Source organism: Lactuca virosa, chromosome 7 (assembly GCF_052849685.1).
Source record: "Lactuca virosa cultivar CGN04683 chromosome 7, Lactuca_virosa_CGN04683_v6, whole genome shotgun sequence".
Lineage (NCBI taxonomy): Eukaryota > Viridiplantae > Streptophyta > Magnoliopsida > Asterales > Asteraceae > Lactuca > Lactuca virosa.
The window spans coordinates 54,253,054-54,267,447 of NC_136432.1; the positions used below are offsets into that span (position 1 = coordinate 54,253,054).

Consider the following 14,394-nt stretch of genomic DNA (forward strand, 5'->3'; position numbering starts at 1 on the left):
GTAACATCCGGATTCCCAGGTATCTTATTTTAAGTATTTATCTTGAGTTTTAGGGAGGGACTCGACGAGTAGGCGCTCAGACTCGCCGAGTAGGATCGCGTTGCTGACTGGATTAATGAGCGGACTCGACGAGTCGGAAAGGGGGGACTCGACGAGTCCACGCTGTGGGTTGAAACCCTAAATCCCCGGGCCTGAGCCCTATTCAAAGGACCTTATAGCCCTCTTGTGCGACTACCTATCTTGAGAGAGTGCCCCTTGAGAGCTTGAGCGATTTGAGAGAGTGTTAAGGCCATATTGATCGATTTTGGTGTGATTTAGCAAAGGAGAAGTTGTTTCCAGCAAGAGGAGGTCAAGGGAGCTGTGGATCCAGGGTTTTCAAGTTCAGATCTACACTATTGAGGTATCAAATCGAATTTCCTTTCTGTTTTGGGTGAAGATCTATGATATAGGGTTTTCTATAACCTTTTAGGACTTGAAAAGTTGAGTTAATGGTCCCTTGCTGTGTTAGACCTCGGATCTGGACCCATAGAGGTCCAGAGAGCCTTCCCCATTCTGCTTTATGTTGGTTTATGGAGGAAAGGAGACTAGGTTGCCATTTTAGGAGCCATTTCACCAAGGAAAGCCTTGGGTGCATTGCATGTGAGTCAAGTTTCGACCTTTACGTGGTTTTTGGTCGTGGAGAACTCAGATCTATAGTTTAGAGAAACAGATCTGACCTCAGAAGGTCATTTGAGAGCTGTTATGGGAGCAACTCACCGAGTCCATAAGTGGACTCGACGAGTCGAGTCGGGGTTGCCCCGCGATTCGTTGCAGAGTAACCCGGAGAGTAGAGAAGGGACTCGACGTGCCAAGTGACGCTTAGAAGGATTCAGGGGACCCGCGTGGACTCGCTGAGTCGCCCGAGTGCACTCGACGAGTCTGGTCAAAGTTGACCGTTGACTAGAGTTGACTTTTGTCGACTTTTAGGGTTTGGTCAATGTTAGGGTCTTTGGGCCATGAGAGGGGTAAAATGGTCTTTTACCCTTCTGAGAGTACTAAGAGAGGGATTAGCCTAGCCTTGAGGGTTGTATTGATTAGAGTGGTTATTCCATGTGATTAGGCGGGGGCTAGACCGGATTTTACCGAGTTCGAGATTTGCCGAGTTACCCGAGGTGAGTCTTCTCACTATACTTTACCTTGAGTGGTAAGTAGAGTTATGTGATAGAGTATCTTGTATGCTATGTATGTGATGTGTTGCACTGCATTATTTCTATGTGATTTATGCTATGTGTATTCCAGAGTTTACAGAGTTAGGACCGGAAGGTCCACAGAGTTAGGGCCAGTGGGCCCACAGAGTTATAGCCTCGAGTGACTAATATGTGCTTTATGTGGTATTTTGGGGAACTCACTAAGCATTTATACTTACAGTGTTTTGTGTTATGTGTTTCAGGTACCAGTGAGGATCGCGGGAAGGCGCCGGCATGATCAGTACACACTATTGGAATTTTATACATTTTGATCTTGGGATGTGTTATTATGGATTTGATATGTGATACATTGATATTTGAGAATATTTATGAATGAAATTATATCTTTAAAAGTGAAAAATTGTTTTGAAATTTACGTTGTTACAAGTTGGTATCATAGCCTTGGTTTGAGGGATTCGGATGCACCTTCGAGCGCATTTGAACTCAAACTGAGGATTTGAGGAATTTTTCGAAATAAAAGGAAATTTTTCTAAAAGAGTAAAAAGGTTTTGAAAAGAGCAGAGCAGAGCAGTGTGTACGATCTGCCAGCGCCCGAACGGTGATTTCCCAAAATACCCTTATATTATGTGTTATGAAATATGAGATAATAGGTTATGCATGTTAGAGTAGGCTAGGTATTCTTATTAGGACTAGAATGGCCTGATTTGTGATGCCTTAGCCTAGGGGTTTTGCTGCTAGGAGATGCTTGAGAGTGAGTAGATAGCAGCGAGGAGCTTATGAGAGATCTGCTAGAGAGTAGACTATGCATAGTGAGAGTAGAGTACTTGGGATTTGGGAATCCTAGGAGGAGGACTTGGGGTGAATACTGATGCGGTGTGGACGGTAGTATTGGGCCCGTACTACTGAAGACACCGGATCAGTACGCAGCCCAAGTAAGAATCCTTAGGGTACCAGGGATCGATTAGGAATGGGTTATCGAGTTTGTACATACTCGAGCGAGCCTCTGATATTTTGTGTTGTATTTCAGAGACATCATGGTTGGGACACGCCACAGACCAGGGACCAGCGGAGTGAGTGATGAGGAGCTCCGCCAGATGATCCACGAGGAGGTGGCTGCGGCGATCCGCGCAGAGATACCAGAGATGTTTGGGTCTATTAAGACCACGTTGATTGATACTTTTGATGAGAGATACGTAGCAGTTACTGAGGCTGCAGCCGCCGCAGCTACCGCAACTGTTGCTGCTGCTAGGCCTCAGGGTGGTGATTCGTTGCTGTTCCGGGAGTTCAGCAACATGAAACCACCAGAGTTTGATGGGACGCAGGATCCGATTGCTGCGATGAGATGGGTTTCTGACATTGAGGGATGCTTCTATACGTGTTCATGTCTGGAGCATCTGAGAGTTCGGTTCGCGCTGAACCAGCTTCGCTTGGGAGCGAAGGACTGGTGGAAGTTTGTGACAACGCACTATTCTTCTGCAGAGCTTGCCGCGGTGACCTGGGAGAGGTTCACCGCTATGTTTCATGATGAGTACGTTCCCCCGGTGGAAAGGGAACGGTTGGCCCAGGAGTTTTTGACCCTCAAGCAGGGTACTGAGTCTGTTACTGTGATCACTAGGATGTTCCATGAGAGGGCGATATTCTGCCCTGAGCACGTGTTTTCTGAGCAGGCACGCATGAGTCGGTATTTGAGCATTTTGAGGAGAGACATCCGCGAGTTTGTGGCGAACTCGTCGTACCGGACATTTGCCGAGCTTCAGGCGAATGCCCGGAAGAGGGAGATAGAGCTTGGGACTCACGTTAGGGAGGAGGCGGAGTCTCAGGGGAGAGATCGGCGACCGGCACAGTCCCAACCGTCCGCCAAGCGGGCCAAGCCCGCCGATTCGAGATCAGGGAACCAGAAGAGCCGCACTTGTGGCAAGTACGGCAAGAGTCATGAGGGGGTTTGCAGAGCAGGGTCTTGCTACAAGTGTGGCAAGGAGGGGCACATGGCCAAGGATTGCCCCAAGGGGTTTGCAGTCTGTTTTCACTGCAACCAGACCGGACACCGGAAGGCTGAGTGTCCGCAGTTGCGGGGGTCAGCCCAGGGAGCATCACAGGGATCTGCCCCTGCTGCCGTTCGAGCTACAGAGAGTCGGCCAGTGAAGGCCGAGGCGCCAAAGGCTCGCGGGAGAGCCTTCCAGTTGACAGCGGAGGAGGTCCGCGCAGCGCCAGATGTTGTGGCTGGTATGTGTCCTTTCATCTATTTATTTTGAGTTTATGGTGTTATGCTTATATTATGATATGCGTAGGTACATTTCTTGTGAGTTCAGTACCTGCTTTGGTGTTATTTGACTCGGGTGCGAGTCGATCTTTTGTATCTTTAGCCTTTAGTCAGCACATCAGCGTCCGTCGAGAGGCGTTAAGTCGACCTTTGCGAGTTTCCATAGCTGACGAGAGAGCGGTGTATGTCACTGATCTGATTCGAGGATGTGTACTCGAAATCTTCGGCGTTGAGTTTCCGATTGATTTGGTCCCGATTGCGATGGGAGATGTCTGCGTCGTCGTGGGCATGGACTGGTTGAGAAGATTTGGAGCGGTTATCGACTGCGAGCGACAGCTGGTGACCATACGAGACCCTAGTGAGGGAGTTCTTACAGTGTACGGCGAGGGTACCCGTTCTGGGTCAGCGTTTTGTTCGGCCGCTAGAGCGAGGCAGAGCCTACAGCAGGGCTGTAGTGGGTTTGTAGCTTATGTGATAGATACGAGGTTGGATGCGGAGAGACCGAGATCGGTCGATGAGGTTCCGATAGTGCGTGAGTTCCCGGATGTTTTCCCCGAGGAGTTTCCGGGTGTGCCTCCCAAGAGACAAGTAGAGTTCCGTATCGATTTGGTTCCGGGGGCAGCGTCTATCTCCAAGGCGCCCTATCGCCTTGCGCCACCAGAGATGCAGGAGTTATCCTCACAGCTTCAGGAGCTGTTGGGGAAGGGGTTTATTCGGCCGAGCAGCTCGCCATGGGGAGCGCCGATCCTTTTTGTAAGGAAAAAGGATGGTTCACAACGGATGTGCATCGATTACCGGGAGTTGAACAAGTTAACGGTCAAGAACCGTTACCCCTTAACAAGGATCGATGATTTGTTCGATCAGTTGCAGGGAGCGTCTTGGTTCTCCAAGATCGATCTAAGGTCTGGATATCATCAGATGAGAGTGCGTGATGAGGATATCCAGAGGACGGCGTTCAGGACTCGTTATGGACATTACGAGTTCGTGCTGATGCCTTTCGGGCTCACCAATGCACCGACAGCGTTCATGGATCTCATGAACAGGGTGTGCAGACCGATGTTGGATCGTTCGGTGATAGTGTTCATTGATGATATACTGGTGTATTCGAGATCCAGGGAGCAGCATGAGGAGCATTTGAGAGAGATCCTTGGAGTTTTGAGATCGGAGAGGCTCTATGCCAAATTCTCCAAGTGTGATTTTTGGTTACGAGAGGTCCAGTTCCTGGGACATCTCGTTAACCAGAATGGGATATTGGTCGATCCGGCCAAGATTGAAGCGATGATGAGTTGGGAGGTGCCGAGATCCCCCATCGAGATCAGGAGTTTTCTGGGGTTGGCCGGCTATTATAGGAGATTTATTAAAGATTTCTCCAAGATTGATGTTCCTCTCACCAGGTTGACCCGAAAAGGCGTGGCTTTTAGTTGGGGTCCAGAGCAGCAGACCTCCTTTGAGACACTTCGCCAGAGATTATGCGAAGCCCCGGTGTTAGCCCTTCCGGAGGGGATGGAGGATTTTATAGTGTATTGTGACGCGTCGATATCGGGATTGGGTGTGGTGCTGATGCAGAGAGGGCATGTGATAGCATACGCATCGAGGCAGCTGAAGCCTCATGAGGCGAGGTATCCTACTCATGATCTGGAGTTGGGGGCTGTGGTGTTCGCCCTCAAGATCTGGCGTCACTATCTGTATGGGGTTCGATGTACCATATACACGGATCACAAGATCTTGAAGTATCTGATGGATCAGCCCAACCTGAATATGCGCCAGAGGAGATGGTTGGATGTGGTAAAGGATTATGATTGTGAGATCCTGTACCACCCGGGCAAGGCTAACGTTGTAGCCGATGCCCTGAGTCATAGGACGGAGAGTGCCCCATTACGTGATGTTTGTTTGAGGTTGAGGGTGATGACTTCGGTGTTGGACACCATTCGGGAGGCTTAGGTTGAGGCCATGAAGCCGGAGAACCGCAAGAGAGAGCGGGTGATCGGGCATGTACCTGAGTTCGTTGCCGATAGCCGAGGGCTCATGACCTTTCAGGGTCGGATTTGGGTGCCATTTGAGGGCGGGGCACGTATCATTCTGATGGAGGAGGCGCACAGATCGAGGTTCTCGATCCATCCCGGGGCCACTAAGATGTATTTGGACCTGAAGAGAGACTATTGGTGGCCCTGTATGAAGAGGGATGTTGCGTGGTTCGTGGAGAGGTGCTTGACTTGTTGCAGGGTTAAGGCGGAGCACCAGCGTCCGCATGGCAAGTTGCATCCACTTGAGATTCCCCAGTGGAAGTGGGAACAGATTTCCATGGATTTTATCACCAAATTGCCAAGGACTGTGAGAGGTGTCGATGCAATTTGGGTGATCGTTGACCGGCTGACGAAGAGCGCCCATTTCCTTGCTATCAGTGAGAGCTCTTCTGCTGAGAGGCTGGCAGAATTGTATGTGAGAGAGGTGGTATCGCGACATGGAGTACCGATCTCGATCGTGTCGGATCGAGATGTGCGTTTCACTTCCAGGTTCTGGAAGAAATTCCATGAGGAGTTGGGTACGAGGCTGCATTTCAGTACCGCATACCACCCACAGACAGACGGTCAGAGCGAGCGGACGATTCAGACGCTCGAGGACATGCTTAGGGCATGCGTGTTGGACTTCGGAGGAAGTTGGGACACGTATCTGCCGTTGGCTGAGTTTTCTTATAACAACAGCCATCATTCGAGTATCGGTATGCCTCCCTTTGAGTTGTTGTACGGGAGAAGGTGTCGGACTCCCATCTGCTGGGGAGAGGTCGGACAGCGAGTGTTAGGTAGCACTGAGTTAGTGCTCCAGACGACAGAGCAGATACAGTAGGTCAGGCAGAGGTTGTTGACAGCTCAGAGTCGCCAGAAGAATTATGCGGATAGGCGACGATCCGAGCTTGAGTTTCAGGTGGGAGACTTCGTACTCCTGAACGTATCTCCTTGGAAAGGAGTGATCCGATTCAGGAAGAGGGGCAAGCTGGGGCCCCGGTACATTGGTCCGTTCAGGGTGACCGCGAGGATGGGCAGGGTAGCATATCGTTTGGAGCTACCTGCGGAGTTGAGCCAAATTCATGATAGCTTCCACGTGTCTCAGTTGAGGAAGTGTATAGCCGACGAGTCGGCGGTGGTGCCATTGGAAGATATTCAGGTGGATGCGAGCCTGAATTATGTTGAGAGGCCGGTTGCGATTGTGGATCGAAAGATCAAGGTTCTGAGGAACAAGGAGGTGCCCCTGGTTCAAGTCCAGTGGCAACATCGGAGAGGGTCCGAGCTGACCTGGGAGCCGGAGTTGGAGATGCGGGAGCAGCATCCAGAGTTGTTTGAGGAGCAAGACTTCGAGGGCGAAGTCTGATTCTAGTGGGGGAGAATTGTAACATCCGGATTCCCAGGTATCTTATTTTAAGTATTTATCTTGAGTTTTAGGGAGGGACTCGGCGAGTAGGTGCTCAGACTCGCCGAGTAGGATCGCGTTGCTGACTGGATTAATGAGCGGACTCGACGAGTCGGAAAGGGGGGACTCGACGAGTCCACGCTGTGGGTTGAAACCCTAAATCCCCGGGCCTGAGCCCTATTTAAAGGACCTTATAGCCCTCTTGTGCGGCTACCTGAACTGAGAGAGTGCCCCTTGAGAGCTTGAGCGAGTTGAGAGAGTTTTAAGGCCATATTGATCGATTTTGGTGTGATTTAGCAATAGAGAAGTTGTTTCCAGCTAGAGGAGGTCAAGGGAGCTGTGGATCCAGGGTTTTCAAGTTCAGATCTACACTATTGAGGTATCAAATCGAATTTCCTTTCTGTTTTGGGTGAAGATCTATGATCTAGGGTTTTCTATAACCTTTTAGGACTTGAAAAGTTGAGTTAATGGTCCCTTGCTGTGTTAGACCTCGGATCTGGACCCATAGAGGTCCGGAGAGCCTTCCCCATTCCGCTTTATGTTGGTTTATGGAGGAAAGGAGACTAGGTTGCCATTTTAGAAGTCATTTCACCAAGGAAAGCCTTGGGTGCATTGCATGTGAGTCAAGTTTCGACCTTTATGTGGTTTTTGGTTGTGGAGAAGTCAGATCTATAGTTTAGAGAAACAGATCTGACCTCAGAAGGTCATTTGAGAGCTGTTATGGGAGCAACTAGCCGAGTCGAGTCGGGGTTGCCCCGCGATTCGTTGTAGAGTAACCCGACGAGTAGAGGAGGGACTCGACGTGCCAAGTGAGGCTTAGAAGGATTCAGGGGACCCGCGTGGACTCGTCGAGTCGCCCGAGTGCACTCGACGAGTCTGGTCAAAGTTGACCGTTGACTATAGTTGACTTTTGTTGACTTTTAGGGTTTGGTCAATGTTAGGGTCTTTGGGCCATGAGAGGGGTAAAATGGTCTTTTACCCTTCTAAGAGTACTAAGAGAGGGATTAGCCTAGCCTTGAGGGTTGTATTGATTAGAGTGCTTATTCCATGTGATTAGGCGGGGGATAGACCGGATTTTACCGAGTCCGAGATTTGCTGAGTTACCCGAGGTGAGTCTTCTCACTATACTTTACCTTGAGTGGTAAGTAGAGTTATGTGACAGAGTATCTTGTATGCTATGTATGTGATGTGTTGCACTGCATTATTTCTATGTGATTTATGTTGTGTGTATTCCAGAGTTTACAGATTTAGGACCGGAAGGTCCACATAGTTAGGGCCAGTGGGCCCACAGAGTTATAGCCTCGAGTGGCTAATATGTGCTTTATGTGGTATTTTGGGGAACTCACTAAACATTTATGCTTACAGTGTTGTGTTATGTGTTTCATGTACCAGTGAGGATCGCGGGAAGGCGCCGGCATGATCAGTACACACTATTGGAATTTTATACATTTTGATCTTGGGATGTGTTATTATGGATTTGATATGTGATACATTGAGATTTGAGAATATTTATGAATGAAATTATATCTTTAAAAGTGAAAAATTGTTTTGAAATTTACGTTGTTACAACAATAGGGACGCAGGACACACCTGCCCCAAACGCCTATAAATTGCTGCCGAAAATTGCATTTCTTCCTCACAATCTCTCACAATCTCTTTCAAATCTCTCTAGCTATTTGAATCCAATATTTTTCGGGTTTCTGAGTATTTAAGTGAGGCTTTAGTATATATAGGACTCAGAAAAATAGAAGCTTTCAGGTCGGACCTATGTCTATGCGTTTTCCCGATTTTCGCTGAAAAGCTCTGTATGTTAAGCTACACGCTTTTTCTTTCAATGTAACTTATATTTATAGTCATAAGTCATTGTTGTGAAGCTATAAATAATAATTATCAATGATTCCAAGTCATAATATTGAATTACTTATTGATCTACTTACCGGAGAGGTGTCTAGAATGGTCATGTTGGTTTGGTTGTTGGATTTCAGAAAGGCTATATGCCGAAATGATTCAGCCTCCCAACTGTCCTGCCTAACTGATCCTTACTTGATAGATCTTGATGTAGACATTGGGATTAGTGAGGATCTAGACTATTATTAGTCACCAGGATCATTAGACTAAAACTCAATATTAATCATATGTAGGTCACGTCAAGGGAATATCTAAGGTGTTAGGCGAAAGTCTGCTCAGATCATCGGTCACCCACCTAAGTCATGTGAGTGCATAGTCCCTTTTATGAACATGATTTTGATACAAGTATTAATCAAAGTATTAATATCTGTTAAAGACACTACTAGAAAAACAGCCTTTTACGACACGCAAATGATTGTCAAGGAAGCCCCTATCATAACGAAAGACGACATGCTTTTGCGCGTCGTCTATTTACAACACGCATTCACGACCCGCAGTTACGACACACATTTACGACGCTCATTTACGACATGCAATGCGTATCAAGGAAGACCCTGTCATAAAGGAATACGACATGTATTTGCGTGTCGTAACCTTACGACGCACGTTTAGGAGACGCATTGCGTATCATTAAATCCCCTGTCATAAATGAAGATGACACACATTTGCGTGTCATAAACTTCAGCAACCATTTACGATATGCATATACGACGTGCCTTTACGATACTCTTTTACGCATAATACATAAATATAGAAACAAATATAACCAAAAAATAAATTTCATTCAATAACACCTTTTCAAAAAATGTAATACATTGATATTAAAGGGATCTGATTGTACATTGTTATTAAGAGGTTTTCCCTAACTATATAACCTAATACTACATTGCTATAAAGGGGCACCTTCTTGTTTCTGATACCATGTCATAAAAATCCTCGATATCATTGGTTTGCCACCTGGTGTAGTAGGCTGCTGTCCACCGGGCATGGATGGCAAGTAATGACATGAACATTAGCTGAAACAAAAAAAGCTATTATTAATCACACAATCAAGTTTAGCTACAAAAAAAAGTTAAAGTATAATACATTGTCACAAAGATACTCTTTTTTTTCATAAGTAGAATGTTGTGACATGAACAAATGAAAATCCTATATTCATGGATTTCAAAATACATAACCGTTTTCAGTTGCAAGAACCTTTCCCCAGCTGCTGTAAAGGTGTGACGCACTTCAGTAGGATCAAAAGCATAACCACCACCTGACAATGACAATGAGGACCCAATTTCCTGAAAAGTAACATGTATAAATCACGAAAATGAAAATAAATATAAATATAAAAGATAGAAACAGAAAATCAGCTGTTGCCTCGCCTCGGTAACTCTTGAGATGCAGATGCATATTATTATTATTATTATTATTATGTATTACCAACACAAGAAATAGGCACCACTAGAGGTCTAAAGTAAATCAAGGCAAAAATCATTTGACTAAGGAACTAATAGTAAGTATACATAACAGATGACATGTACAAGTGGAGAGCACATGAAATGAAATGCAGTTTTTTTGCTTTCCATGTCATGCATTGCATGCATAGGCTAATGATCGGACATCAAGAGTTACAAACCGGAAAATCTAACTGCTTAAGAAGTATTACAGCGTCCGCTCTTGCTTGTATTGATACAGATTCAGAAGAAACCTTATTATGAAAGACAAGACGCACAATATTGTTTTCTCTTTATTCTTGATAATACAAATATGCCAAACGGATATATAAGGATCCGAATAATATTATCAGAAATAAATTAACCATGAATGTACCAGAAGCTTGTTAATGATAACTGACATTACTTCTTTAGATGCTTTCTTACAATCCATACAAAGCTGAACACCAACCAATTTCACAATATCAACACATGATATATATATATATATATATATATATATATATATATATATATATATATATATATATATATATATATATATATATATATATATATACATTAAATAATGAATTATATTTCCTTTCTAAGAAAATAACTTGAATGTAGGAACTTTGAGAGGCTACATGGCATGGAAGGAGGTTGCTAGTGTTGTCAGATCCTGCACAGGGAAAATCGGTAACTTAACATCCAATACAATACAAGATGGCATGGAAGGAAGTTGCTAGAGCTATCAAGGGTACTAAGGTCAAGCAACCAATTATATTATATGCGGATTAAATGATAATAAAACTTTGGATTATAACGTAATCATTTAGTTATTATTAACCAGTTCATGTATTCTCAACAACCAAATGTGTTTAAATATTGGACAAGTTATAACATTGTACTGTTCAAAAAAATCAATTATTAAAAAAAAAAATTAATTTTTGCACTTACGTAGTTCTTCAAACTGGTTTCTAGGTTGACAAGTGGGATATCAAGTGACCAAAAGAGAAATTCCTTCACTTCTTTATTAGTTTCAACAACTAAACCATCTCCTCCAAGAGTATTAAGATATAATGTAGCTCTATCACGAACCTATATATATAAATTTGTGAACAAGATTTGTCACAATGCAAAAAATAAATATGTTTATTAATTATTAAAAAAAAATACTACTTTTAAAAATTTAACTGACCTCATCATCATTATGATATAAGTAGCGCCTCAAAAGTACAAAAATACGGGACTGCAGTACATCATATTGGTTCATGTCCGGATTAGTAGCAACAAACGCCAACATCAAATTTAATCTAAATTACACTTTTCGTCCCTGTACTATATGAAAAATTACAGATTTGGTCCCTCAAAAGAACTTTTAAAATGTTTCGACCCCAAAATGATCCTTCAAGCGGATGCGGTTAATGCCATGTAAAATGACCATTTTACCCTTGCTTTTAAATTTATTATTGCAACTCGTTTATTATCATTGCATCTATTATGGGGAAGATGAGGAAGATGGGTATGCCATGTAAAATGATTTTACCCTTGCTTTTAAATTTATCATTGCAACTCATAATTATCATTACATCTATTATGTGGGGAGAAGAGTAGGATAGGTATGGGTGGACCCACATTATTGATACAATGATAATAACAAAGTTCCATAATAAATGTAAAGGTAAGGGTAAAATGGTCATTTTTATGTGGGGATTAACGAATTAAATTTAATGGCACCCGCTTGAGGGACAAAAAGCATTACGAAACTTCATTTTAGGGACAAAAAACCTTAAAGATTCTTCTCAGGGCCATATCCATAATTACGAACAAAGTAGAGGGACAAAAGCTGTAATTCTCGTAATTAAAGTTACCTTTAAAGAATCAACCACAACACCAAATTTTGCCAATGTGCTAACTGCACTACCTCGAACAGTTGCATTCTCAAGTATGACACATTTATAAATATACCTTATGTATTTGCTAGGATCAGATGTCTTTGGTCCCTCAACACCAAGAAAGTAGAGAATCTGATCATCATAATAAATAAAAAAAATTAAAAAGTATTAGAAATATAGTTTTAAGGAAATTAAATTCATAAAAAAAGTGACTTGTGTTGAAAGATATGTGAATTCACAGTCCTCGATGAATTCACACAAGTGAAGAAGGCCACTTTCTTTTGCATCTGGAACATAGTTACCTAACTCGCGGATCGCTCCGGTACGGGAACGAGGTACGGGTACGGGGTTCACTAGATTGGGCGTATCCGATTCGGAGGGTGGTAGGCGCATTTCGGTACGAACCGGTACGGTGTACCATGAAGTCCGGTACAGTGTACCCAAATGTAAACCATTTTTAGAGACATATTATTGTAAATGTATGATAAAACAGGAACATATTATATCAAGATTACCAAAATACCAAACAATGAAGAGAGATTGTCATCTTCTCCCACCTATCCAAAAGAATTTTTTCAACTTGGGGGTAATAACTTGCATATTTATTTTCCCTCGTGACATCCTTGATTTCACCGAGCATGCTCTCCATCCTTTCATAAATCTCTCCCATTTTGGGACCTTCACCATCACAAAATTTTAATAGCAAAAATATTGGTTTTGTAATAGCCAATATATTTTCAATATCGTCCCAAAACTCATCATCTTTAATTGTATCGACGATTTTTGCCCCAACTATTCGAGTGGGTTCGTCCGCATTTTTGACCCATTCTAGCCACGAATTAAGAATAATGGTTGTAGAAAGAGCCTCCCTACACTCCATTAATCTTTTCAAAACTATATAGTGTGAGGCAAAACACGTTTTTGCAACTTTCAATAACTCTAGTGTTGAGTTTTCCCTAAAAAATGATAATGCATGTGTGTGGTTAATAAAATACTTGACAATACCTTTGCCTCTCTCATATGTCTCTGCTAGCCAATAAAACTCCTTTGCCAAGTCTTTAAAAATGAGATTTAAGGTGTGCACGCAACAAGGCGACCAAAAAATATGTTTGTGTATCCTTTCGATCTCCCGCCCGACAGCCTTGCAATTAACCGCGTTATCGGTTACAACTTGTAATACATTACTTGGTCCAATATTATCGATGACTCCAAGTAGAAACTTTGAAATTTCTACCCCCGATTTTTCAACCCCCGAAAGGTCTTCCGCGTACATGAACGTTGCACCACGGGAATTAACTGCAAGGACATTGATAAGTGGTTTATGTTTCACATTAGACCACCCATCCGAGACTATTGAGACTCCTTGTGTGATCCACGTGTCCTTAGTCGGTGTAAGCGCCTTCTCAACGTCCCTAACACATTCATCAAGTAATACAGTTCTCGCTTTTTCACATGATAGGGGTTTGTATCCATCAGGTGCATTCTTGATAACGCTAATCATTTCAATGAATTGAGGGTTGCGTAAAACATTGAAAGGGATTCCGTTGGCACATAATCCTCGAACTATCTTCAAGTCCACCGCGTTCCTCTCTAATATGCCAAATGATTCTTCAATGCGTTTCCTTGAAGATACATTTTTAGAGAGAACAGAATTCTTCAAACACTTTGCAACTCCACTGTTTTCTGCTTCTGTTACCTTCTTCTTAAGACTTTCTCGCTTCTGTTGATCCCTAACCATGACTGGACATCTTCTAATGTCGGCGGTTTTCCCTACAGCAGGTCCAAAAAAATGGACAAGGATTCGGGTGTACGAGCTGGTAAATTTTCCTTACAGTGGTTACAAACCCACTGTTTGGAACCTCCAGAATTTTTACTGTTTCCTGCACCATTGAATGTAACTTCTTCTAACAGTGGTCTGCTGACATCCTTTCCTTCGGGGGCTGTTGATCTTTGTTGCACTTCATCATCAACATCAATAAAATCTGGTTGTGTTTCACTGATGTGGGTGTCGCCTTGTGTTTCACTATCTGCTGGAGTGTTAGCATTTCTTCCAAATGCCATTTTTTCTCAATCAGAGTCAAAGTCAAACAGTAGAGAAATTAGAGAAGAAGAGAAATTGGAGAAGTAAGAAATTGGAACAGATTTGGAATGAGATGATAGAAATCGTGAATCACAATAGGTTTATATCCATAATATTGATAGACTGGTACAAAGGAATTCGTTAGAGATCGAGGAGACGCACCACTTTTTCTAAGCGTCTCATTAATTCCCGCCAAATTGAAAGTCGCCACTGACATTGCGTCCCAATCGTGATT

General features: G+C 43.6%; 1 protein-coding gene across 1 annotated transcript; it reads right to left on the minus strand.

The window, feature by feature from the left end:
* Window positions 1-9,641: 9,641 nt before the first annotated feature.
* On the minus strand, window positions 9,642-14,140 carry LOC145126651 (uncharacterized). The gene is made up of 9 exons (XM_079061978.1): window positions 13,954-14,140; window positions 13,085-13,849; window positions 12,603-12,973; window positions 12,056-12,211; window positions 11,142-11,282; window positions 11,032-11,091; window positions 10,579-10,641; window positions 9,990-10,046; window positions 9,642-9,776 (listed from the first exon to the last, which is right to left on the minus strand). Exons 1-9 carry the CDS (start codon window positions 14,138-14,140, stop codon window positions 9,642-9,644), a joined length of 1,935 nt encoding a protein of 644 aa, XP_078918104.1.
* Between the last annotated feature and the right edge of the window lie 254 nt (window positions 14,141-14,394).

Excerpts from the sequence above, each read along its gene's own strand:
- LOC145126651 (XM_079061978.1), bottom strand. The coding sequence starts at position 14,140 with ATGGCATTTGGAAGAAATGCTAACACTCCAGCAGATAGTGAAACACAA. Across the intron at positions 13,850-13,953 it reads ATTCAATGGTGCAGGAAACA|GGAAAACCGCCGACATTAGA; the intron begins GTAAAAATTCTG and ends GACCTGCTGTAG. Across the intron at positions 12,974-13,084 it reads GACATATGAGAGAGGCAAAG|TTTTGAAAAGATTAATGGAG; the intron begins GTATTGTCAAGT and ends CACACTATATAG.